Here is a 25,973-nt window from a genome sequence, read left to right on the forward strand (position 1 = left end):
CCGCAAGCCTGGCTTCAGCTACTGTGTGCCAAGATGGCGACTTCCATCCCCTCGTACCTTCCACACCGCCGCGTTTAAAACTGAACAGGTTTTCCACTGTCCAGCCAAGATTGCGCAAACGGGAACCGAGTCATCGTCAATGGCTGATAGAAGTGGTTTCCTCATGGTTGCTTGGTGCGGGGAGCCGGTGTCAATGTCGACCTAAGGGTGGGCTGTCTTCAAAGAGTATGGCCACCGAGAACAGGATCAATTTTTGGAGGAAAAATGCAAAGGTTCCAGGAAGGTAGGATTTTCCCCCACTTGTTCTTTTGTTCAATGACTTGTAATTCTTGTGCAGTTTACGATCAGTGTAGCATCTAGCACACTGTTACAGTGTGTATAACACTCGCTTGAAATATAACGTCCACTGGTTGGCTTTCATGCTTTCAACTGTTTATGAAAGTACGGCGGTGACATGCAGCGGATGAGCTGTCTTGGCTGCCGAGTTCAATTCATTAACCCATGAGGTTTTTCTACGCTTTCTGTCGTCGTGTTGCCCGTGTTTGTCTAAATCGATTTTAAAAAGAGCCCCTGGCATCCGTTTACAGGGTCCAGTCTCTTTCATCTCTACGGGTTTTGTCACTAACCGCTTGCCTGCCATATGCTCTTGCTGGCCGGCAGCCTGCTAGCGTTCGCTAGCACTGACTGGGTAGTTTTGGCTAACTAGTCGTAGCCATCTCCAACTGTCATCATCACTTGACCTGGAGAGCCAGTCAGCTAATTTGTTTGTCATAAATACAAACTGTTCTGTTTATAAAGATAAGACATATAACTGTCGGTCACGACAGAGGCCAAGGCAGACAGAGAGGAGGATCTGCACTAAATAAAAGGGTGTAGCTGCCTTTGTCTCTTCACTCCAGCAGGCACACTCAAGCTAACACTAACACTAAAGTCGGTGTAAAGACTTGAAACCCAAACATCCAGGGTGTTTGACCAAGGACACTCAGCGACTACTCTTGTTCTTGGCTTTCTCCCGATAAAACAAGTCACAGACATTGCCATTGTCACATCATGAGTCTGTCCAGGTCTCGGCCATCGGGCTTACTTTAAGTTGATTTAAGTGAACGAAGCTAACAGGTTTGTAGTCCTTTAAACGAAAGGCGACCAGGACCTTTTGCACCCACGTGCAGTGAAGCGTTTAGTATGAGTGAGTAACAAAAATATGGATTAAGATTGATATTAGCTTTGAAGGATCTATGGCAACCCTTTAAAACGTTGTTTTCTGCAAGTAGCACTTGAAATTATTTAGTCGCTGCATCTTATTTACTGTATTCAAATGTTATCCTGGTGTTTTAAATTGGATCTTGGCAGATTTGGGCCTGAACAAGATGTGCGTAATTTGCCACCACTAGCTGCAAAACAGTTCATCATTGATTTAAAAAAAAAAAATGGGGTCAGGTGCCGGTCAACTTTCTTTGAATAATAACTGATGAGATGCTTTCCTTCGTAACTCTTGGCATGAACACAGACAGAAAGTATTTGTGAAGTTGTGTGAACCTGTCTGCAGTACACATGTGGTCTTGTCCAGTGTGCAGCCTGTTTATGGAGCGCAACATCCTCCTCTTGACCCATGTCTACGACGCTCGTAAGTGCTTACTGCAAGTGGACTGCATGCTGTCATGTTGTCCCCATGAATGCATTTCATCGAGGCGCATATCTCCGTTTGATTTGGTCTGCAGCCAATATTTTCCCACTTTTTGTTTCCAACATTAATGGAGAACCTCTGCTGTTTGTATCTTGTGTTGGTGTGTCATTCTGTTACCACCTAGAAATGTGAATATCGGTTCATTTCTTTTAACTGTCTTTTCCTTACATACAGGTATCCCAAAGACACAAAGCTGAAGTTAAACAATCTCAAGTCTAAAAAGATATCAAGCTTCCATGAGTTTGCTCGGAGCACAAATGATGCTTGGGACATTGATGACGATGAGGAGGATGATGATTTTCTTGGTGGCCCCGCCCTGTGCTCCTCCCTGCCCTCGGGAGTGCACTCTACATTCACCCAGAAGCAGGTAGACACCCGATGTCATGCTAGGGCACTTATTTTTTTATCATAGATGCGCATAAATGGTGCACAAGTGCGTATGTGCAGTCAAAACTAAATAATATGCACCAGATCCAAGGAAAATTTCAGGCTAGCATATATGAAAATTTGCATCACATTTTTACGCGATGTACCAGTGCGTACTTCCTGTAAAACTGGGCTGCAATTAATTTTGCAGCCAATTAAGCTTCACAGAGTAGGGTAGAAAGTAGCGTAGGGAAAAGTTGTATGAGTCTAGTGATTGTATTTCCAAGATTTGGTATACAGGGTCAGGCAAAATGATCTGACATATTTGTAGGTTAAATAAAAGGGCAAATAAAGTAAAGAAACAAAAAAGGTGCTTTTATTTTTGAAAAGTACATATAATGCCATTCTATTTCATTATGTTTTAAAAATTAAATCAGTCAAATGGGATCCAATATTGTCCACACACTGCTGAAGGCGTTCACAAACGTTGTCTATAACATATTCATTTTTGGTCTGAGAAAAGTCTCTTGCATCTCACAATATTGATCAGAGTTCACAGTCACTGTAACGTTATCTGCTTCGAAGAAGTACGGACCCCATATATAAAAGAAGTGGCATTATATGTACTATTCGAAAATAAAAACACATTTTTGTTTATTTTATTTGCATTTCATTTAACCTACAAATGTGTCAGATCATTTTGCCTGACCCTGTACAAATGAAGGAATAGTCATCAGTGATTAAATCGGGCAATTATAGTTACGCCGATTGGATACTGATCTGCTTCTTCTTGTCCTTTGAGAAGCAAGATGCGGCTGGTGCCCCACAAAGTGGGATGTCACACACAAAAGAGGAGGACACCGAGCACGAGCTTGTGAACAGCAAGGTGGTGAAGTCAAACAGCGAGATCCACCTCAGTACATCATCAGGTAGGAGATTATTTTAGTTATGCATAACCAGTGAGCATCCCAGCAGGTACAGTAATTCATAATTGTAAGATGTTAAAATTACATCTGGATTCTTATTCTACAACTAAATGCAAAAGATAAATGTAAAATCTTTGGCCCCGTACAAGTCAGTGATCTACCGGTACCTGCTTGGCTATTAGTGGGAAACACCAAAAGGGGACTTTATGTGTCACATGTATTAATTTCCTCTTGAATTCTCAATAAAATTCCGTTTCGTCACTTACATGTACACCAGGAGTGGCCAAATCCGCCCTTTCCAGCCTGTTTTACATTTTTCCCCTCCTCCAGTACACCTGATTCAAATTGCCTTATCGGGCTTTTACAAAGCTTGCTGGTGAACTGATCATTTGAATCTGGTGTGTTGGAGGAGGAAAACATGTAAAACAGGCTCGATAGGGGCTTTCGAGGACTTGGACATCCTTGATTTTACACTATGAAACTTTGTGTGCCATGGGATTTGGGCCTTTTTTTCCTTCTGTATTCAAGTTTATTAAATCTATCATCATCATCATATAAGATGGCCCATTGGAGGACGCAGGGCTGCTTAGTCTCGGAGGCTCAAAGGTGCGCTACGATTCTGCCCACAGTCTAACGCAGATGCCAGTATGTCCCCTCCCGGTCCGTCAGGGGATGTCCTTAATATTTGTCCTATTTAGTCACATAAAACATCTGCCATTTCTTATCTAAACAATTTTCTTGGGCATTTGCATGTCTGACCTTCCACAGTTCGCTCCACACTGCAGAAGCAGCAGTCTCTTCCGATTCGACCCATCATCCCTCTGGTGGCTCGCATTTCAGACCAGAACGCATCAGGAGCCCCTCCCATGACAGTGCGGGAAAAGAGCCGGCTGGACAAATTCAAGCAACTGCTGGCTAGTGCCAACACTGACCTTGGTAGGGCGCCAGCTCCGTCTATGTGGTAATGAGTCATCGTGGGTATAGGAGTGACTGTGATGGTACTAATTGGTTTCAGAGGAGTTGCGAAAGCACAGCTGGTCAGGCATACCGAGGGAAGTCCGTCCAATCACATGGAGGCTCCTCTCCGTAAGAGGCGTTACAAGTTGTTGTGTGGTCGTAGAAATGGTAATTCGGCTTCTTTTGAGGTACCTATCCCCCTTCTCCTCCCTGCTCCTTTCTGCCAAACAGGGTTACCTGCCAGCCAACAAGGAGCGCAGGGAGCTTGTGCTGAAAAGAAAGCGTGAGGAATACTTTGGCTTCATCGTGCAATATTACCACTCCAGAACAGATGAGCACTACAAAGACACATACCGACAGGTACTGTTGACCTGGGCTGCTAGAGAATGCCAGTGACCAGCAACATATGCACATACAAAAGAAGCATCGGCTGAATTTGAACAAATCGTAATTGTATTGTTCACATTGAGATGAAAAAATTAATTAAAAAATCACATCCAAATTGACCCGCAGTATGAACGTAGCTTTTGACAAATTTGTCAGAGGGCAGAAAATGATCTACCTGAGTATTATTATTAATTTGTTTGTTTATTTATGTTAGGTTTTTATGGTACTACACTATAGCTTCTTTCTATGGTTTGGTTTTTGGCCTTGAGTTCCTCATTTGCGGTTTTCGGTTTCGGCCAAGAATTTTTTATTTCAGTGCATCTGTAATATTTACTGTATGAATGAAGTGTGCGCATATTTGATTCCTCTCGTTAGATTCACATTGACATTCCAAGGACCAACCCTCTGATTCCATTATTCCAGCAGCCTGTAGTGCAAGAGGTAATTAAATAAAACACTTTTTGGATCATCCTGTCAATGTACAGTATATAAAGAGTTTTGAGCAAACATGTGATAGACCACACCCACCCTTTTTAAACCACTTGTTAAAATGTAATACTGTACATGACACATTCATGGCACCTTCTCACAAATAAGTCAAGTCAAGTCAACAGTATTTATAGAGCACTTTCAAACAGCCATCGGTGCATACAAAGTGCTGTACGTGGAGCAATTTAACATGCACAATAAACAGTAAGACAAATCGGTAATAAAGGCGGTAGAAAGCACCAAACAGTAAAACCAAGAACAAATCTAAGTCATGCTGAGTCGAATGCCAAAGAATACAAGTGAGTTTTGAGGAGGGTTTTGAAGATGGGCAGCGAGGAGGCTTGCCGAATGTTCAGTGGGAGGTCATTCCAGAGAGAGGGACCAGCAACAGAAAAGGCTCCATCCAAAACGTTTGATGGATCCATTTCCACTCACATGTTCTCGAATGTATCATGAATGAACAAAATCTAACTCCTAACACAACTTTATTTCAGATAGTATTGTCATCTGTCTCTCCTTCAGGTGTTTGAACGTATCCTCTTCATCTGGGCTATTCGACACCCGGCCAGTGGTTACGTCCAGGGGATCAATGATCTTGTCACGCCCTTTTTTGTGGTCTTCCTGTCTGAGTTTGTCAGTAAGTTACCTGTGGGGACAATCTGAACAACCCTCTACCTAGAATTTGTACTTATACTTGATTTTGTTTATCTGTGCAGAACTTTGAAATTGCTCTCCAACTAAAATGCATTTTATTATTATTAAAATGGTACCACATTCGAATACATTTCTCATGATGACTTTATTCAGTCAATTAATGTCATAATTTAGATAGCTGAGGGAGGTCGGTCTGGAGTCATTCGGTGTCATTTGTTCTTCTAGTGGAGGACATGGAAAACTTTGAAGTGGCTGCTCTGTCTCTTGACATTCAGAGAAACATTGAGGCTGACAGCTTCTGGTGTATGAGCAAACTACTGGACGGGATACAGGTCTGCCCACACATTTGTATTTTCTCTTTTTCTTTGAATTTGCTTTGGTTATGGAATTTGCTGTTGTTTTAGGACAATTACACCTTTGCTCAGCCAGGAATCCAGAACAAAGTCAAAGCTCTAGAGGAGCTTGTCAGTCGGATCGACGGTAAATTGATTCTTCATCAGCCACTCTTTCACTGTATTAAAATAGACCCGTAATAAATGCATTCATCAGTCGAGCATGTTCCTTGCATAATATTTTCTTTGAACCTCAGTACTACACTTACTGGCTAATTCATATTGAAAGGTAAGAAAGTATCATTGTAATGGAACTCGTTGTGTGTTTCTGCCTTCAGAGGACATTCACAATCATTTCAAAAAGTATGAGGTGGAATATCTACAGTTTGCCTTCCGGTGGATGAACAATCTGTTGATGAGGGAGCTACCACTGCGCTGCACAATCCGCCTCTGGGATACTTACCAGGTGACATACTCGTCATCAATCATAATTGAATGGAGTCTGTCTATCATTGGCGTCTCATCAATAGAGGACCCTTTAAAGGCACAAAGAAAAAATAATAATAATGAAAATTAAATATTATCCTAAAAGTATTTGAAAGTACCGGTATATGTACCGGTACATGTATTTATAGAGGAACAGGATAAATGCAATACAGTTATAGATTTTGAAATTGATTAGTTTGTCTCTAGCGTCATGACATACCTCCAGTTTCAGCGCACAGAACATGGCCAATGGGCTCTCATTACAGGTGTGACGTGTGCAATACAAGTACAGGTATTGAGCACTGTTGGGCGATAATTCCACAGCCGATAATATTTCATTGGGGTTATGGTTAAAGCCCATGTTATTTCCTGTCCGGCTTTGGCCTATTATAGTGGCTCCGTCCATTGACGGAAACTTTCCCCATTTCTCAAGACTATTATTAATAATAAAAAGATATTCAAATGAATGTTACTTTAGATATTTTAGTACTTTATTTATGTATTTTGTTATTTTATTTATTTATTGTTATCGCTCCAATGACAAAATTCCACCACCCACCATAGCTATCAAGTACAGCAAGGAAAGCTACATTAAAAAACATCTCCTTATGGGGAAAAAGATTCAATTATTATTAATCTTGAAATGTGGAGTTCAAATGAAAGGTTTTCATTTCATTTGTTGTTGTTTTTGCACAGGCTGAAGCAGAAGGGTTCTCCCACTTTCACCTGTATGTCTGTGCTGCTTTCCTCATTGAGTGGCGTAAAGAAATACTCTCCATGGTTGACTTTCAGGTATGAATATCTTTATGGCCAATTTTTTGTGAGATTCTTTTTGTCCTTTAAAATATTTCAGACACCCAAAGACCAGTTATTTGAGCTTTTTCTGATTTATAAACAGACACCAAAAGTGCAGTACCTGACTCTTCATCTGGACAATTTGAGCATTTGTCTAATGATCTGATCATGTCGCTCTCTGTCTTCTTCCTGTATGACTAGCCGTTTATATGAGACTGTTTGAGGGGCGGGGTCAGCCTAGGAGTTGGCCATACAGAGCCGGATTTTATTTGAAAAAAAGTAAGAATAATAACCTCATAAACACTGAATCGTCTCAAGAAATGTGTGTCCACGTGGAAACACGGACGCAATGTAATAGTATATGCCAGGCCTATGTGGCACTGTAAGCCAGAAGAAATCACCAAAAACCAAGAATGAGAAACCGTCCCATGTAAACAAACTCACAACATTGGCCGTGAACATGAAGAGAGGAAGAGAGGAGGCCTTTGTGTGTACTAGATTTATATGCCGATTTTGTTGGGAAAGCCCCATCATGCTCAGGTTTTTTCTGCCGGAACAATTACCTGTTGGCTGTGTTTGTGCTTGGTCACGCGAGAACTGGAACAACCATGACATGGTTTGAGGAAGGATGCATATGTGTTGTCCACACAGAAACGTGAAGGCAGCGTTTTGAGATTAACCATTTTGGGACGCAGTTTAAAAAAGATCATTTTTAGGGTTTTTAAAATGCTAGCTCCAGGAGGATGAAATACACTTTTTTTTTTTTAAACGTTTGCAGATACATTGAAACTGATTCACAAGACTACAACCTTTTTCCCCGTCAGCCGATTTATAAAAATAAATGCATAAATAGAACACTTTGGGTTTTCATTGGCCAAGTCAGCATTGTATAGGACTCGCAACCCTGTTAAAATTCCAGTTTTTGCGGTGTAAAAAGAGGTCAACGAATGAGACTAGTACCGATTATGTCACATGTTTTTGCTTCCATATTAAAGCACTTGAATTCTTTATTGGATTTTGAATATTCTGTGCACAGCCCTGCCCTCGGGCCACCTCACGGGTTCATAATTCTGAGCGATTATAAAACATTGTCAGTTAATAAAGATATTCGTTCTGGATCATTGATGTTTTTTTGCTCTTCAGGGCCTACTTATACTATTGCAGAACCTTCCCACAATCCACTGGGGTAACGAAGAAGTTGGCCTTCTTCTGGCTGAAGCGTACAGACTGAAGTACATGTTTGCAGATGCGCCTAGCCACTACAAGAGATAGGCTTCCTCTGTACAGAGCACACAGTGAGCCTTCTGATCAGCCCACAACGTCCTGAGAAACTGACTCCTCATGGTGAAGGTCACACTTGGACTCGATGGTGGATACGAAATGATGTTGCCATTCTACTTTGCAATTTAACACTGGACTGTTACAGTATAGAAGCACACACACCTGTCATCTTACTCCATTCATGGAGCTCTTGATTGTTTCTCCTGTTTATGTTTTCAGAACATTTTGATTTTAAAGGATGGTGAATGTATTTTGTGTCATCCTTTTAAGATGGTGTACAAATGATATTTTTACAGATTTTTTTAAGTTATTGTTTTAATAAGTACTAAATATTAGCTGTGAGCTAGAAAATTAGGATCATGAAGTCTAATACATCAGAGTAGTTAAACACTGTAAAGAGTTTTAAAATAGCATAAAACCCCTGTCACTCCAAACTTTGAGATACGTTTTATAAGCGGAATAGAAAATCGATGAATGGAGGGTTACAATTATCTGCAATGCACAATCAGCTAATTAAAGAAAGAGGAATCTCAAGATTGGTAAATTTTGGAATTATGTACTTTGTGTAATTCCATTTACACGTATACAAGCTAAGAGAAGCGGACTAATTTATTATATATATTTTTAAATATATATACCGGTAGGTGGTTAACTTGTGATTGTTAGGACCTCCAACTGCCTGAAGGAAAATGGAGACCATCGGGCTAATGTAGCTTTAGCACTTATGTTTTAGTTGGTCTTTATGATTGATTACGACATTGGTTTCAAATAGTCAATTTTGATATTTCAGTTGTGGTCGTTAAACTACAACATGTGGTTCCCAAACTCATATAGGCCTACAGTATTATACTGGAATGTCAGTTCCAAGAATTTTTTAGTTTCAAGCCACAGAGATATCATTGGTCATGTTTACATTGTTTTGGTCCCATCCATCCATCCATTTTCCGAACCGCTTAATCCTCACTAGGGTCACGGGGGGTGCTGGAGCCTATCCCAGCCGTCTTCGGGCAGTAGGCGGGGGACACCCTGAACCAGTTGCCAGCCAATCGCAGGGCACACAGAGACGAACAACCATGCGCGCTCACACTCACACCTAGGGACAATTTAGAGTGCTCAATCAGGCTGCCATGCATGTTTTTGGAACGTGGGAGGAAACCGGAGCACCCGGAGAAAACCCACGCAGGCCCGGGGAGAACATGCAAACTCCACACAGGGAGGCCGGAGCTGGAATCGAACCCGGTACCTCTGCACTGTGAAGCCGACGTGCTAACCACTGGACTTCTGTTTTGGTCCCTCAGTAAATATTTGCCAAACATCTCTGTGGGAACAGCAGTACATCCATGCATATACTGACAGTTTCCAACTGTATTAGATCACATGACTTCCTATACAACCCTTGGCACAAATTAAGGAATCACCCGTCCTGATGGACGAGCAAATCAGTCATTAATTTAGTATAAAAAAAGCTATTCATGGATGTTCCACAAAAAAAAAGTTCTGTAACCACCCACCCCCACACACACACTTGCCATTTAAAAACAAAAAATCCTGACTGAGTACAACTTTCTTTAAACCTCAAGTGTGGCATTTTGAGTACAAATTGTTTTGTGAAACATTCGTGATAGGTCTTCAAAATTAAATATACAAATGATCGTCATCCAGGAGCAGTGGTTTCATAATTTTTGCCAGGATTTCTACATTAGCCCTGTTGGCTTTTGAGATCAGGGCACATGTTTAAGTAATTTAGTTGATCGTACTGAAGAGTACTGTGAGTATTTCAATTTAATTTTGTCAAAGTACAGTCCTATTGTACTTGAATTAGTTCTGTGGAAGCAGTGTAACGCTGCTCCGAATATGTGACGCCGTAATGTACTGTACTCCTGTTGTTTATGGTGTTTCAAAAATGCTTTGTCATCAGTCCTGCTGCTGCTTTGTTTTCATTTGGGCCAGGTGTTTCTTGTATCTGCTTTTCAAAATAATCCAGGAGATTTGGGAATGAATGTAAATTGGTCGGTAGTTTGTCACATTTTCATTGCAGAAGATAATTCTAACAGCAAATGTTAATTTGATTTAACAGTTTCAAGCCTTTGGGACATTAATCTCTTAAATTTTGATTTTTTTTTTCAACTAAAAGGTTGAGCAAGTAAATAGTGGTGATGTTGCTAGTGTCGACTTTGTTGTGGACCTGATGCCTGGCTGTTATGGCAGCTATTCAGTAAAAGGTGGTTAGTGTTCAGGAATCATTTGATTTTTCTAATATCAGTTAACTGCAAACTTTTTTGGGGGGGGGCGGTGAGTCGCTCATTAATACCTGTGTAGCTAAATGAAATGAAATGTTAGTACAGTTGATTGATTTATTTTCTTTCTGTTTTGCTTTATTTTTGTCAATGCTAAAAAAATTAATCCCTACCAATGAATGTTATTCATTCAGGTACGCCCTCCCCACCCCCCGTCATGCCTCCCTTCAAGGTAGTTATCATTCCATGATTTATTTTTCTTATTTTTGTCTTTATGTGGTGTTATTGTCTTGTCTACTTGCTGACCAAATCAAAATGTGTTCATGAATGTCTGTTTCTGTTTCAATCAATGCCAAATCTTTATTTGGGTCAATACACGCAGGTGAATTCGCTGACTTTTACTTAAGCCTTAAAAGACCAATTTAATTATTGCAGTATTTCCTTGTTTATATTAAACGATTGATTTTAATTTAGGCCAGTCGTGTTACCTGTGTGGTCATTTTGCATTTATGTATTGATGGTATGGGTGATTTCACAACTGGTAAATCAATAAAAGGGTCACATTAATTATATAAACAAAATAGCGTCCTGGCCCAGACGCCGGTCGGTTCGGAAGCAGTGACGTCACAGAAACCGTCCAGAGGGGTAACGCCCCCTCAAACTTTCATTTCATGTTTGCCGGAACGTTAGCGTCGTTTTCGGTCGCCGAAGACGTGTTTATTTCATATATCAAACAGAGTCACCGTGTTTTCTTGCAGACTGTTCAGCTGTGCAACTGCGCGTGTTTTGGATATTAAGGTACGTTTCATTTGGTAGTAAATGCCGTTTATTCTCAATATATCTGCCCAGATAGCGTTAGCCACACGCTAGTGGTAGCAAAGTGACCAGACGAGCGGTCTTTAAAACGCGTATGGCTCGACTTGTGAACTCATATTTCTTGCATTGCAGATTTTGAGACTTGAAATAAATAATGTCATGTGGAAGAGGAAGAAGCTAGAAAGTTTGGTGAGCACCGTATACTAAGATCCAGTGCAACTTAGTTGATGTCATTAATACTGTGGCTACTTACATCATGTTTATTGTTTAATTCAGAGTTTCTAAGAGAACGTCTTTGTCAAGATAATATGTCTGACTTTGTATTCTCACCAGGTGTGCGGATGGAGTCGCACAAGGGCTCCGAAGTTGTTCAGCAGCAAAAAGACAGAGGCTAGACTTGTTCCCCCAGACTGACACAGTTCTGTTCAACAACCGTCCGCATAGAGGCAAGACAACAACGCCAGAAGACCAACCTCAGATCGGTGGATCTGATCATGTTGACGATTCACTAATCCTGTTCAAAAAACAGATTATGAGTGGTCCTTCGGGCAGCATGGTTTTCAGGCATACATCTAAGATGTGCATGCACAGGAAAGAGAAGCACAACATAAAATTGCGTACGAAGAGAACATCAGTGAGTGAAACTCAGTCGACAGCAGGCAAGCGCAGACGGAAAAGTGCCTATCCATGCAAAATATGCGGTAGGCTCTTCTTCCATCATCTGTCTCTGAATGCACACTACACTGCGACTGCATGTCTTAGTGCGATCAAAAAAGGTCAGGGCACAGGAACCGACACGAAAACGACCAAGTTACGAGAGCACAGACCATACAATAAAGTTAAAGGCAGTCTTGCTCAGGGCAAGACTGTGCGGGCCGGTCCAGGGAGGCCTAGACAGGAGGAAGAGGAGGACGATGTGGACATAGAAGGGGAGTTCCCATGTCCCACCTGCACGGAGGTTTTTTCTCTGCAGTCACAGCTGAGGCAGCACGTGGAGCTCCATAACACATCTATGGTGAGGAGAGAGTGCAGTGTGTGCACGGAGAAGATGGACACCTTCGAGCGGCCGGCGTCAAGGAGGCAACGCTTCTATCACTGTGTACCCTGTCAGGAGGGCTTCTCAGCACTGGACTCCTTCCTTGAGCACTGTCAGGAGCACCTGCAAGCCAGGGATGAAGAGGAGGGCTGAGGCAAATATTAGGCCAGCAAAGCCTGAGGAACTGGACGTAGAATGACGAGTGGGAAGTGCACACACATCTACCGGTAGCTATGTTAAACAGGTGCAAACATATTAAGAGTCATCATCACTATAAGGTGCCTTTCGGAATTCCTAATTTCATGCCTAAAAAGTTAACTTTTTGCATTGAGCTTCATATTCATTGTCTTAAAGGGGAAGTCAAATTTAAAAAATGGCGTTACAATATGTTCTATGCCCCCCAACTAGTCTAAACAGCCCATACTGATTAATATTGCATTTGTCAAATATTAATTAAGCAACAAAATGCATCCATTTAAGTCCATCTCAGTGGGTGTCCATTTTGCCATATGCTGTCGCCTGAAAATGACATCACAGTTGCTCAGGTAACGAACAATCATGGCTCACCTGTTTGGTGATATCATGTTCACAATCATGGTATGATTGGTCCTAACCTGAGCCCTGAGAAATTGTAATGTCAGTTCCAGTTGACAGGGGGTGGCACAATGGCCACCTCCTGAGGGGGATAAATACAGGTGAATTTTGCTGCTTAGTTCCTATTTCTACAACCCAAGATTAATCAGGCTGCATAGAAAATGTTTGACTTTACTGCCCCTTCAGGTAAATGTTATCCTGTTAGAAATCTGTATTGGTCAAGCTACCACACAGGTTTATGAATTCACCCAAGCAAACAATGCAGTAAGCCAACGGCAAAGTGTTACCTTGCTGAATATTTTTGTTCAGCAAGGTAACCATTGCCTATATGGTTTGGGCCACGTATACAATAAGGCACCAGAGATTTGGTATTCTGCTACATTTTATGTTTTCATTAGTGATTCTGATAGGGGCACTAAAGGCACTTCCATTGTGATATTGACCCATTGCATTGATGATCAGCTATTTTGAAGAATGTGTCAGTTACTTCTCATGTTGAATGTACATTATTGGTCGCTCACTGGTCTATGTATCCCCACAAATCTCGGATAGGTTTGGGGCCGGTTTATTTGAAGATGTACAAACCCCAGGAAAAATGGCACCTTAATTGTTTGGTTAGATGATGGAGGCTTCCATATTCAATATTTCTATATTTTACAAATCACTCAGTGGTGTACATTTGTATCTGGCTCTGCAGACTGTCAATCAAACCACATGTGTGATTTGGTGTTTTGAATGTGACTGGGGTTTTTTTTCCTCTCCAGCTACTGTTTTCATTTTATTGCATGTTTTCTAATAAACCTTGATTTTACCTCAGACTTCGTGTGCCATGTATGTAGAATTAAGAATGGAATAGCCGCTGAATGTTAACAAATACATACACACACACCCACACGTCCATTTTCGAATCCGTTTATCCCAGCTGTCTTCAGGCAGTAGGCAGGGTACACCGTGAACTGCTTGCCAGCCTGTCACAGGGCACACATAGACAAACAACCATTCCTGCTAACAGTCACACCAAGGGACAATTTAGAGTGTTCCGTTAACCTGCCATGCATGTTTTTGAAATGTGGAAGGAAACCGGAGTGCCCGGAGAAAACCCACGCAGACACGGGGAGAATATGCAAACTCCATACAGGAAGGCCGGAGCTGGAATCAAACCCTGCACCTCTGCACTGTCGGGCAAACTTGCTAATCAGTTGTCTACTGTGCTTGATATAAATCAATCGACATTTACATAGTCCCCCCATCTATGAATGAGCAAATGGCCCGTCAGTTCATAACTATTGCGGCCATGGGCACAAATAGTACTGGACGGGAAATTGGTTCCCCCCAGGCCGTTGCAGATTTCTCCACTTTCGCCATGTAAAGTAATGTAAATGTCTGGCAAAATAAAACTTAGATTAAATATTTCTATATGCTTTCCCGCCCCTCGAGTTCCAAAATCTCTTCTACGTCCCGTAAATGTGGCCCTCGAGGACAAAAGTTTACCACCGCTGGATTGTGGCGGAAATGTGTAATGGTTATTAAAATCCAAAAGAGGGCAGTAGTTCAAATTTGATTTGTATTACCAGCAGTGGTTATACTCAGACGAGGAAATAACAGATTGTCTTCCGGTTGTAAGTGCACGTTTTGCCGGTCTAAAACGAAAAGGCCACGATTCTTGGTCGACTGTCGAGGCAAAAAAGACAAAATGAGCAAAGCACACCCTCCTGAGCTGAAAAAGTAAGTACTATGTTCAAAGCAGGTTTTGTGTTTCATTCGTCTTTTGAATAGAAGTTTGTATTCGTCTAAAATGACCGCGACGCAAGAGCGCCATTTCAAATATAGCTACCGAGATAAAGCCAATGTGTGTTAGCCTGTATTAGCTTACAATGTATATCTTCGCTGGGCATGTGTAATACACCCAAATAACCCTTGCGTCTGGTACCTGAACTAATTTTTTTTTCTTTCATTAGGTTCATGGACAAGAAACTTTCACGTGAGTCCGCCTCGTTGATTTTATTACACTCGACTTTGCTGTCAAAAATGTTGTCTCCCGGGTTCTTTTTCCTAGAGTGGTGTTCGTTCGTTGGGGCCTCATTCACTCCCAAAGACATGTCTTTTCACACTCCACACGTTCAACCCCAGATACTTTTTTTTTTTTAATTTTTCCAAGACTTAGGGTTCAAAAAAAGGGGTCTAGAATCGTCTGGTACTGAATGAGTTAAACACTTCTTGGTTTAGTTTGCGGTAAAAAAAAAAACATACTTATAAAATTTAACATGAATACACAGTATGGCAGGGTGAAGAAGCCTCAAATTAAAATCTCATTTTTTCTGTCAACAAAAAAATAACGGGCAGTGTGACTTACAGTACCTTTGGAATTTCATGCATTTCTGCATAAAGTGGTCATAACATATGGTCCTCAGCTAAATCAAAAGAATAAAAAGAGTGCATAAATTGATAACACGCAGTTTTATTTTTTTCATTTTAAAAATAAATATATATGTAAACATTTCCAGGACAGGTAACAAGTAAGTGGAAAATTCTGTGTTTTGGATTATTGTTTTGTTACAACACCCTTCCACTTTTGAGCTTCAACTGTTGGACTGATGGCCACAGGTTTTCCTGAGAAATCTTTTTCCATTGATGGTAGCACACTGTCCAGACCCTGAGGTAGCTAAGCTCACCCATGATGCAACCTCCGCCGTGTTTCACAGTTGGGATAAGGTTTTGTTTTTGGTGTGCTGTGCCATTTTTCCTCCACATGAGAGGAACTTAAAGCATGTAATTGATTTGTGTGTGTGGTTGGTTCCAATACTTTTACAGATAACTTTTGCAATATTCTCCAATTTTGTACAGTGTGGTTGGTTCCAATACTTTTACAGATAACTTTTGCAATCTTCTCCAATTTTGTACAAATTTATGTATAAAGTCTTGACCTCAACCTGATTGAGATGCTGTGGCATGGTATCTTGAGAGCGATTCATGTCAGACATCCCACGCGTCTTGTTGAAGTCCAAAATTCATCCTGATCATTATGCATGATTATCTGCAACTGCAGGAAACATTTGCTTGAGCTTTTTGCTGCCAAAGGAGGCAAATATTAAAATTGGTTTGATGATTTGAAACCTTTGTGTGTGATCGGTATGCAAAAAAAAAAACTGAAATCTGGAGGGGGCAAATACTTTTTCACAGCACTGTAGACGATCAGACTGTACTGTATCACCGAGTTTATACAAAAGGATTAACACCCCCCCCCCCTTACACTGTAAGCATATTTAGTGATGATGACAATGTAAAAAATCCACCAAGTATTTGATCAATGCATTTGATTGTCTCTGTGTGTCGTGTGTTTTAGTTAAGTTAAATGGAGGCAGACATGTGCAAGGCATCCTTCGGGGGTTTGACCCCTTTATGAACCTGGTGGTGGATGACTGTCTGGAAATGGGACCGGGAGGACAACAGCATACCATCGGCATGGTGGTCAGTCCCCATCCAGCTTTCCTTTTCCTTTGTCATTGTCATATGCCTGCTCAAAGACGAAGCGCTAACCAATATTCCTTCGTAGTAATCAGATGGCTGTTACATTCATTTTATTATAAAGACAAATTTGGTTGATTGTGAATTCACAAGAGGGCGAGGGGTTCTATCTGGGTTGCTCCTGCAGCTACAATCACAAGATTGTAGCTGCAGGAGCATTCTGCTCCCCTAAATCAGATGTACTGTGTGTCGTAGTACCAAGCCTACCACTCATGAGCTGCGAGGTTAACGTGCTTCCTTTTTTTTTTCACCTCCGTTACGATTGGATGTCATCAAGAAGGGCTTGGCATAAAGCAAATGTATATTTTACCAATATCACAATGGCATGTTCGAGACGTGTACATGATTAGCACTTGACTAAACGGCAGCCAAATTAATAAGTAGACATGACGTGCTCCTTTTGAGCTGCGCCCCTTTTGCGATGTGCACCTAATTTCCATTGACTTTGATGGGAATGTCGCCACTGACAACATGGCCACCACATAGTCACATCTGTTAGCCGGATCTATACTTTGTCTGTGACAACAGTGGCACAATCCGTGTTGCCTCAGCGCAGTAAACAACAGCTGCCACTTCTGGAATCACTGCAAGACTTTAACACCTAAGGTACAAAGGGACATTTTGAGTGAACTGCACAACGTTTTTTGGTAAAGAAAACCGGAAATCTGTTAAAGCGAGGTTCTACTGTGCATTGGAAACAAATCAAAACTTGCTTATACCAACCGACTTTCATGAGGTTTACTTTTTTTGTCAATGGCTTAAGATCCAATGACCACACTCAGAACATAGGTGAGGCGTGATTGGTCGTTACCCGAGTCCTGAGCGACTGTGATGTAATTTTCAGTCAACAGCAAGTGGCAAAACGGCCGCCCCCTGAAATGGATTTTAAAAAAGTGGATTTTGCCGTTGAATTCATATTCCGTCAATGCAGTATTAATCAGCATGGAGTGTTTAGACTAATGGTGCTGCACAGAACATATTGAAAAAAATGTTTTACTTGATTTCCCCTTTAAGACTGAACATTTGTAAAACGCCCCGGAGATTATTATTTCTGAAATGTTATTCCTAGTTCCCATGTTGTCATTGTATGTACTTTCTGGTCCCATTTGAATGTACTCTAAACATTTCCAGGTAAAAATGTTAAAGGCCAGAGTACCACCTTCATTTTAATTTGTACTATCACATATACACACATCAGGAATGCTGGTACAAGCTGTAGTGTTTCTTGAGAGTTGGGTTTACTACTATCTTAAAACTGTAAGCTGATGATGGTTATTTAAACGGGTTAATGGTTATTTTTGTCCCAAACATTTCCCAAGTGGATCAGGGCATAAATGCCTCTTAACACACCACATGCCATGGGAAAATCGTGTTGTTTGACCAGTTTATACAGGCAATAATGAAGTTGGTGCCAGAATGATGACAAAGGCCGGTCTTTGTTGTTTATCTCACTTGCTTAAATTTCTAACCTTTCATTTTTCATGTCTTAGGTCATTCGAGGTAACAGCATCATCATGTTGGAAGCCTTGGAGAGAGTATGAGATTGGCTGCAGGGCGCTTGTCTGTGGAGACCCTTTTTTTCTTTTTACACGTTTAACTGAAGCAACACGACTGTCTTTGAATTGTGTAAATTGTCCATCGTTTTATGGTTTTGTGAATAAATCATTTTCTTTGTTGTCTGTGTGCTTATGTTGAATTTACTCTCTAAAATATGGAAATTTAGTGTTATTTCATTGCCCGCTTGTGAACTGTAGTGCACAATGCACTATGGCGCAGGTAGTGCAATGCATAAATGTAACTTTTTAAAACTGCAATTTTGACCAGATTTGGGGAATTAACATATTTTAGCAGGGAAGATCACTACCAGAGAATATGACAGACTGATTAAAATACATGACATAAATGCTTCACTTATTAAGTGTTTATATACGAACGTTTTCTGCATCATCGCAACTATAGGCTGGATAGAGTAATTCAGCTGTCAGCATTGTTCTAAATGAAATCACCATTACCTAACAGCTGCATCGTTTGAAATGCAGCGAAGATGGTGTCTTCGATCCATTGCTACACTGGTGAAGTTACGCAAATGTGGCAGAGAACGTGAGAATTACAGTCATGAATGAAAAACAATTGTAGGGTATAGATAGATAAACAATAATCAAGTGGATGATGTAAATAGTTGTACCGGGCAGACGCGAGTAACTCCAATAATGCGGTTGCAAAAAAAACTGGGTAGAAACCTCGAGGCTTCGTTTTAATTCCTTTCGCGTGTTAGGTGGCCACCTTTTGCGCCAGGAAAATGTTCCCACACGGACTGTAATTGTCGACGCTTACACTAATCCGGCGTGTTGCATTCAGGTGGCTAAATGGCGGAGTCTCAGCAGGAAACAGCCCATAAAAGACAGAGAATGTCGAAAGTGTGGGATCATTTCAAGCTGAAAAAAGAAGACCGAAAAGTGCAATGCGTGTACTGCAACGCAGAACTGGCGTTTCACAATAGCACATCTGTGATGATACAACATCTGATCCGAAAGCATCCTGTTAAAGTCAGCTCAACAAGCCTCGCCGATACAAGGTATCATAACTTCAACATGATATTAGCTCGTTCCGTTAGCCTGCCTGTTGGAATGTATCCTGTTCGCTGTAGCTTGTTTGTGGAATTCGTGTTGGTACAGTTAAATTGCAAGACAGTTAAATAGCGAACACCAAAATAATTCCTTCCCACACTCATCTTTCATTCTTTCACGCGCATGCGTGCACACAGCACCCACAAACACACACCCCCTCTCCCCCGTAAATTTGGTTACCACCACAACATGGTAATTCTCTAATAAACTTTATTGATACACCGCTAGCCGTTTTCAAAGCCGAGTTCCCCACGTTGCCGGTCGTTTTAGAGTGTTTTGACTGATATTTCAAGACCCACATAATAGGGTTATATTGACAGTCAAAGCACGCAGCACATGAAAAGACGAGAGTCTCTTCTTTCACCAGGAAAACAATTTAATTTTCCGATTCTTTAGAAATCAACAATAAAACATGGGCTGCTTTCCTAAAAAAAGACGGGCTTCGGACCACAAGTGTGGAAAACAACCTTTTTGTTTGGTAGTATTTTTCAAACTTCACCACGACTGGCCTTAATCGGGAAGACCTCGACCAAGGCCAGTCGTGGTGAAGTTTGAAAAATATAAAGACAAAACAAAGATACTACAGAGAGCAAAATACTTAAAAGGTACCAAAATCTACATTAATGAAGATTACACAGATATGGTACGTCAAAAAAGAAAAGAATTGCTTCCAAAACTAAAAGCGGCACGTGAAAGAGGGGAAATTGCCTACTTGAGGCACGACAAACTCATCGTCCACCCCCGCACCAGTACTCCAATTCAACGGGCTCGACTTCAACATGCTGAGAGCTGATTACCATCAGAAAAAACTCTGACTAAATAGAGATAGGAAACAAACAACACAAACATGGACTTTAAAATCTTTGATTACGCTGAACACAAGACATTCGACCCAGAGAACAACTTGGACCCAGACAATAATTTCTACAACCATAATCACAGCATCACAAACTCAGACTATTACACTGATAAGCAATTCAACACAAATGTAGGACTGAAAAATACATTTTCAGTGATACATATAAATAGTAGAAGTCTTTATAAAAATTTCACCAAAATCAAAGAATATTTGACTACATTTAATAAATTTACAATAATTGCCATAACAGAAACTTGGCTTGATGATGAAAAAACAAGTGAAATGAAAATTGATGGATATGAAATGTATGCAACTCATAGGGAAGACAAAAAAGGAGGGGGAGTTGCAATATATGTAGACAAAACACTGAAATGCACCAAACTTGAGAGCCTGACGAACACAACCGAGAATCTAATGGAATGTCTAACTCTTGAAATACACATTAAAAAAGCATCAAATGTTATTATAAGCTGTGTTTATAGGACACCAGGATCTTGTCTAGACACATTTAATAAAAAACTGACAGATATGCTGAGTTGTTCAAATGACAAGAAAACTCGAATAATATGTGGCGACTTTAACATCAACTTATTAAACCCAAATGGACACAAAAAAACAACAGAATTCATAAACACAATGTATAGCAACGGTCTTTTCCCAGTCATTCTGAGACCCAGCAGAATAACAGTTGATACGGCCACATTGATAGATAATATATTTATAAATAAGATTGAACATAAAAAGGAAAGTGGACTCCTCATAACTGATATAAGTGACCATCTACCGGTCTTTGCAGTCCTATACAATTACTTCGATAGAAAAACTATACCAATTACTCACACATCAGAAATAAGACTCAGAACCCAACATTCCATCTCAGCTTTCAAGCTCGACCTAGACAAGCAAAATTGGTCTGAGGTCTACACAAACGATGACCCAAATACTGCGTTTGATGCATTTCAGTCAACCATAACCTCCCTATACGAAAAACATTTCCCAGTAATTAAAGTCACCAGAAAGTCAAATGAACAAAGTAAGCCATGGATAACAAAAGGCATAGAAAATGCATGTAAAAAGAAAAACAATCTATACAAATCGTTTCTAAAATCCAGAACCAAAGAAGCCGAAACAAAATATAAGACGTATAAAAACAAACTAGTAAACATTATAAGGACTAGCAAGAGAGACCATTTTCATGCATTATTAGAACAAAACAAAAGCAACACTCAAGAAATTTGGAAAATCTTAAATCATGTAATTAGAAATAACTCTAATAAAGTAGATTATCCGGAGTATTTTATGAAAGACAAAAATAGCATTATTGAGGAAACTGCAGAAATAGCAAATGAATTTAATGAATATTTTGTAAATATCGGCAGTAACTTAGCAAAACAAATTCCTGATCCAATAAATTCTTTTGAAATAGATAAATACAAAAAAAAAATCCTTCCACAATGTTTCTGACTGCTGTGACTCAAAATGAAATATTAAATATTGTAAAAACATATCAAAGTAAAAGGTCAACTGACTGTTTTAATAATAATACATTTTATTTATAAGCGCCTTTCAAGACACCCAAGGACACTTTACAATAACAAAAAACACAAAACAATACAGGTTGAGCAGCGGCAGCCAAAACGCGCCAGCGTTCACTCAACCCGAAGGTCAGAAAGAAACCACAGGGGAGGGAGAGAGGGAGAAAAAAAACCCACGCTCGATGTTGATATTGATATGTCAATAGTAAAACAGATCATAGAATTTGTAGTGCGACCCTTTACATACATATGCAACCTGTCATTTAAAGACGGTATTTTTCCATCAAAAATGAAAACAGCCAAAGTCATTCCAATTTTTAAAAGTGGGGAAAGACAATTCTTTACAAAATATAGACCAATATCACTGTTACCACAATTTTCAAAAATATTAGAAAAATTATTTTCTCGCAGACTTGACAACTTCATATGTAAATACATGCTACTAAATGAAAATCAATATGGCTTCAGAGAAAAACGGACCACCTTAATGGCAGCAATGGAGCTTGTGGAAGCAATAGCTACTAATATAGATAATAAAGAATATACAGTCGGGATTTTTCTTGATCTAAAAAAAGCTTTTGATACTATAGACCATACTATATTATTGAATAAATTAGAGAGATATGGCATCAGAGGCACAGCATATAAATGGATTGAAAGTTATTTAGAAAACAGATATCAGTATGTGCAGTTCAAAAACAAAAAATCCAATCTACTGAAGATTAGCCATGGAGTGCCTCAGGGGTCAGTGATTGGACCAAAACTATTCATCTTATATATAAACGATATTTGTAGGGTATCAAATCAACTCAAATCCGTCCTATTCGCCGATGACACAACCTTTTACTGCTCTGGAAAAAATATGAAACAACTCCTGAAAATTGTGGAAAATGAATTGACAAAATTAAAAAACGGGTTCGACAGAAATAAACTATCTTTAAATTTAACAAAAACAAAGTTAGTGGTCTTTGGCACAAGACCAATCAAAGACCAAGTTAAAATAAAGATAAATTCAATTGAAATAGAACAAGTCTATGAAAATAAGTTTCTTGGACTAGTAATAGATACAAAACTATCCTGGAAGCCACACATAGATAACATTATAAAAAAAAAATATCCAAAACTATCGGGATACTCCACAAAACGAAGGATGTGTTGAGTAAGAGCTCCTTGTATACACTATATTACTCATTATTACTCCCATATATGACCTACTGTGTAGAAATATGTGGAAAAGCTTGTAAAACAAACACACTCCCTGTTTTAAAACTACAAAAAAAAAAGCAATCAGAATAATCAATAGGTCTAAATATATAGAACCCACAAATCCAATATTCATCAAATTAAACACAATGAAATTCTACGACTTGGTTGACTTCAAGATTACCCAATTAATGTACAAAGTACATAACAATCTCCTCTGCCAAAATATCCAGCAGCTTTTTGAAATTAGAGAGAGCTGTTATCATCTAAGGGGTACAAAACAATACAAAAAATCCAGAACAAGAACAAACATCAAACAAAGGTGTGTATCAGTAATAGGTGTCAACTTGTGGAACAAGCTTGAAACGGACCTGAAAATGAGCAAATCGTTGGAGGAGTTCAAAAACAAATTCAAAAAATTAGTACAAAAAAAACTACATGAATCAGAACTAAAAAGATAAATTTGATATACATGTAAAATATAGTAAGACAACCGTTTGTTCTTGTTTTGAATTTGATCAACTTATCAATTGTATTCAAGAAATGAAAACTATAATGAATATCAGAAAATTGGAATACAAAAGGAGAAAGAACTATATAAACACTATTTATACATTTATACTATTCTATTATACTATTTTTATTATTTTATACTATTATGATACTATTTATACTATTTATCTATTTATACACCAAAAGGTGTATAAATAGAATAGTATAGTATACATAAGGGTAAAAGCATTTGATGATATGTAGATTTTCTTCTTTGTTTTGAAAAATGATCAAATCAAATTGTTACAAAATAAGGGGTAGGACTAGATAAGTTACTTACTTCTTCCTACTCCCTTGAGCATACAACCATGATGATGATGATGTGTGTAGCTTCGCGTTTTCCCACATTAACACCCATTCGCAGTTGTATGTTTCAATGTGTTTGGCTGAGGCACCAAATGTGACAAATGACACGTGCTATGCATATTCATATACTTTTTTTCCCCAGCACATCACAGCGGCCAATGGATTGCTTTCTTCGCTCAGCTCCGTCATGCACCGCTGAAGAATCTGCCTTGCTAACCGAGAGCATTTTGAAAATGCTGGTCACTGACATGCGTCCACTGTCCATGGTGGAGGACGAGGGATTTAAAAAGATGATTTTAGCTTTCAACCCGAAGTACAGCATGCCAGCAAGACCTCATTTCAAAAGTCTGATGGAGAAAAAGCACCAACAAATAACAGAGAAACTGAAAACGGTCCTTCAGGACACTGAAAGTGTTGCATTGACTACAGACATCTGGACGAGTATGGGCACAGAGAGCTATCTCAGGGTGGCATGTCACTTCCTGGGAGAAGATTGGGAGATGAAGTCCTTCTCTCTAACAACAGTGCCTCTCAAAGAGAATCACACAGCTGCCAATATTGCGGACTGTCTGGAGGAGACCACTGACAAATTTCATATTCCCTTCCCAAAGGTGAAGGCAGTTGTCCATGACAATGGGGCTACTGTAGTGGCAGCGGCAAACATTTTAAAGGAGAGACATGGCTGGGTTTCTGTGAGGTGCTCCGGGCACATTCTGAACTTCATTGTGCAGAGCACGCTGAAAAACAGTAAAACCATAACCAATTGTGTGGCTTCTGCGAGAAGCTTGGTCGAACACTTCAAGAAGAGCGAACTGGCCTGTGCCAAGCTTCAAGAAATGCAGAAACAAATGGGAATGCCGCCTCTAATGTTGATTCGGGACGTAAGTACGAGGTGGAACGGCACCTATCACATGCTATCCAGGCTCCTTGGACAAAGATGGCCCATGACTGCAGCTCTGTCTGATCCTACAGTCAATTCAAGTGGCAAACACCATCACCTGGATCTAAAGCCAGAACAGTGGAACCTCAGTGAGGAGCTGACTCGGGTCCTTGGGCCGTTTGTAAGCGTGACCGAGTTTCTGCATGGCGAACGGTATGTTACTCTCTCTTCTCTTCCACAGCTGGTGCACAACCTCAAGAAAGCAGCACTGAGCTCAGCATTTGAAAGCGCATCAGTGAAGGAATTCCAGGCTCAAGTGGCAGAGCAGATTACGGAGCGATGGCAAGAACTGTTTTTCTTTCAGCCCGAAGCTCCGAACACTGTCCTCCTGGCTGCTGCCTTGGACCCAAGGTTTCGAAAACTGAAGTTCTTGCCCGCCGAAGATGTGTTCAAGGTTCAGAGTACAATTCAATCCATGGCGCTAGCTTTCAAAAAGGAAGAAAGACAGTCACATATAAGTGAAGATGAAGCCACTGCCACATCAGAAAGCCGTTTTGCTCCAAAGGATGGGTCATTTGCCAACACTATTCTGGGCTCATCATCAGATTCGGATGCCAGTGATGAGGAGCGTGAGGCTCAGCAGCTAAGTCAAGCGGTGCAGAAGGAAGTCTTGCAGTATTTTGGAGAGCTTCCTCTCTCCAAGAAGGACAATCCACTGCTTTGGTGGAGAACGAACGAAACACGATATCCAACCTTGGCGAAACTGGCCAAGCCTTTTTTGGGTATCCCAGCAACACTGACGCCATCAGAGCGTTTGTTTTTTGCTACTGGGAACATCGTCTCAAGACGGAGGGCAAGTCTTAGTTCTGAGCATGTTGATCTGTTGACTTTTCTCCATTGTAATCATCGACTTTTGTAAATGTGTCAAAACTCACAACTCCATCGCCCTACCGTCGTTGTCTAGGTACCTTTGGAAGTTTGTGGATTCAGCTACTACCCACAACAAATATATAATAAATATTATAACCGTTTTTATTAATGACATCCATATCATAACTGTCAGTAGGCCGTTTTCTTTTACTTTTATGCATTCTATAAGTTATTTCTTGTTCACAAGTTGCCGTCAAGAACATGGACGGGGGATGACTATGTACAACACCACCACATTGAAAGGTAATATGATCTAACATTTTAGCAGCCAGCTCTGTACCAACATTCACCCTAAAAAATATTGAAGCTATTAATAGAATCAGTCATAGTAAAATTAGGACCATGCTCATCCTCAAAGTAATTTGGATACATAAACTTGGATGTCCCATGTTTTATTAAAGTATTGATGGTTTTTCCAGTTTCCTTTGATATTATTCTTTTCTTGTTATGGCCTTCTCTAAATAATACAGGTTCAAGTCGCTGATGGTGTAGCCATCGCCTTAACTTTGGAGTGGG

The 25,973-nt window shown here is 40.1% G+C and overlaps 5 protein-coding genes across 12 annotated transcripts; all 5 read left to right on the forward strand.

Moving 5' to 3' along the window:
• The first annotated feature begins 23 nt into the window (after window positions 1-23).
• On the forward strand, window positions 24-11,068 carry tbc1d22b (TBC1 domain family, member 22B). Of its 2 annotated transcripts, XM_086129192.1 has the most exons (14): window positions 24-283; window positions 1,568-1,624; window positions 1,859-2,051; window positions 2,856-2,979; window positions 3,745-3,912; window positions 3,992-4,062; window positions 4,165-4,293; window positions 4,696-4,761; window positions 5,332-5,446; window positions 5,689-5,795; window positions 5,868-5,943; window positions 6,134-6,261; window positions 6,978-7,073; window positions 8,220-11,068. In XM_086129192.1, the coding sequence occupies exons 1-14, from the start codon at window positions 228-230 to the stop codon at window positions 8,346-8,348; spliced, it is 1,515 nt and encodes a 504-aa protein (XP_085985318.1). In that variant the 5' UTR covers window positions 24-227; the 3' UTR covers window positions 8,349-11,068. The 2 variants fall into 2 exon arrangements, with proteins under 2 accessions (XP_085985318.1, XP_085985400.1); XM_086129274.1 differs by lacking the exon at window positions 1,568-1,624.
• A 173-nt stretch (window positions 11,069-11,241) lies between these two features.
• Window positions 11,242-13,858, forward strand: LOC147209978 (uncharacterized). Of its 2 annotated transcripts, XM_086129392.1 has the most exons (3): window positions 11,242-11,392; window positions 11,543-11,599; window positions 11,744-13,858. In XM_086129392.1, the coding sequence occupies exon 3, from the start codon at window positions 11,943-11,945 to the stop codon at window positions 12,597-12,599; it is 657 nt and encodes a 218-aa protein (XP_085985518.1). In that variant the 5' UTR covers window positions 11,242-11,392; window positions 11,543-11,599; window positions 11,744-11,942; the 3' UTR covers window positions 12,600-13,858. The 2 variants fall into 2 exon arrangements, with proteins under 2 accessions (XP_085985518.1, XP_085985586.1); XM_086129460.1 differs by lacking the exon at window positions 11,543-11,599 and having other exon boundaries at window positions 11,248-11,392.
• A 784-nt stretch (window positions 13,859-14,642) lies between these two features.
• snrpg (small nuclear ribonucleoprotein polypeptide G) lies at window positions 14,643-18,241 on the forward strand. Its single transcript, XM_086129581.1, has 4 exons — window positions 14,643-14,765; window positions 14,999-15,021; window positions 16,384-16,508; window positions 18,056-18,241. Exons 1-4 carry the CDS (start codon window positions 14,734-14,736, stop codon window positions 18,104-18,106), a joined length of 231 nt encoding a protein of 76 aa, XP_085985707.1. The 5' UTR covers window positions 14,643-14,733; the 3' UTR covers window positions 18,107-18,241.
• Window positions 18,242-18,915: 674 nt separating this feature from the next.
• LOC147209980 (E3 SUMO-protein ligase ZBED1-like) lies at window positions 18,916-25,878 on the forward strand. 6 transcript variants are annotated; one of them, XR_015102926.1, is made up of 4 exons: window positions 18,916-19,140; window positions 23,790-24,528; window positions 24,620-24,708; window positions 24,769-24,813. XR_015102926.1 is itself a non-coding variant. In XM_086130048.1 (4 exons), exons 1-3 carry the CDS (start codon window positions 18,932-18,934, stop codon window positions 24,653-24,655), a joined length of 984 nt encoding a protein of 327 aa, XP_085986174.1. In that variant the 5' UTR covers window positions 18,916-18,931; the 3' UTR covers window positions 24,656-24,676; window positions 24,769-24,911. The 6 variants fall into 6 exon arrangements, 5 of the variants coding, with proteins under 5 accessions (XP_085986174.1, XP_085985889.1, XP_085985972.1 ...); XM_086130048.1 differs by having other exon boundaries at window positions 24,620-24,676; window positions 24,769-24,911; XM_086129763.1 differs by having other exon boundaries at window positions 23,790-24,708; window positions 24,769-25,878.
• LOC147209981 (uncharacterized) lies at window positions 19,846-21,515 on the forward strand. Its single transcript, XM_086109610.1, has one exon. The coding sequence runs from the start codon at window positions 20,040-20,042 to the stop codon at window positions 21,513-21,515; it is 1,476 nt and encodes a 491-aa protein (XP_085965736.1). The 5' UTR covers window positions 19,846-20,039.
• Window positions 25,879-25,973: the final 95 nt, after the last annotated feature.

The sequence above is a fragment of the Hippocampus guttulatus genome, chromosome 1, assembly GCF_054856545.1.
Source record: "Hippocampus guttulatus isolate MCC_2025c chromosome 1, RoL_Hgut_1.0, whole genome shotgun sequence".
Taxonomy (NCBI): domain Eukaryota; kingdom Metazoa; phylum Chordata; class Actinopteri; order Syngnathiformes; family Syngnathidae; genus Hippocampus; species Hippocampus guttulatus.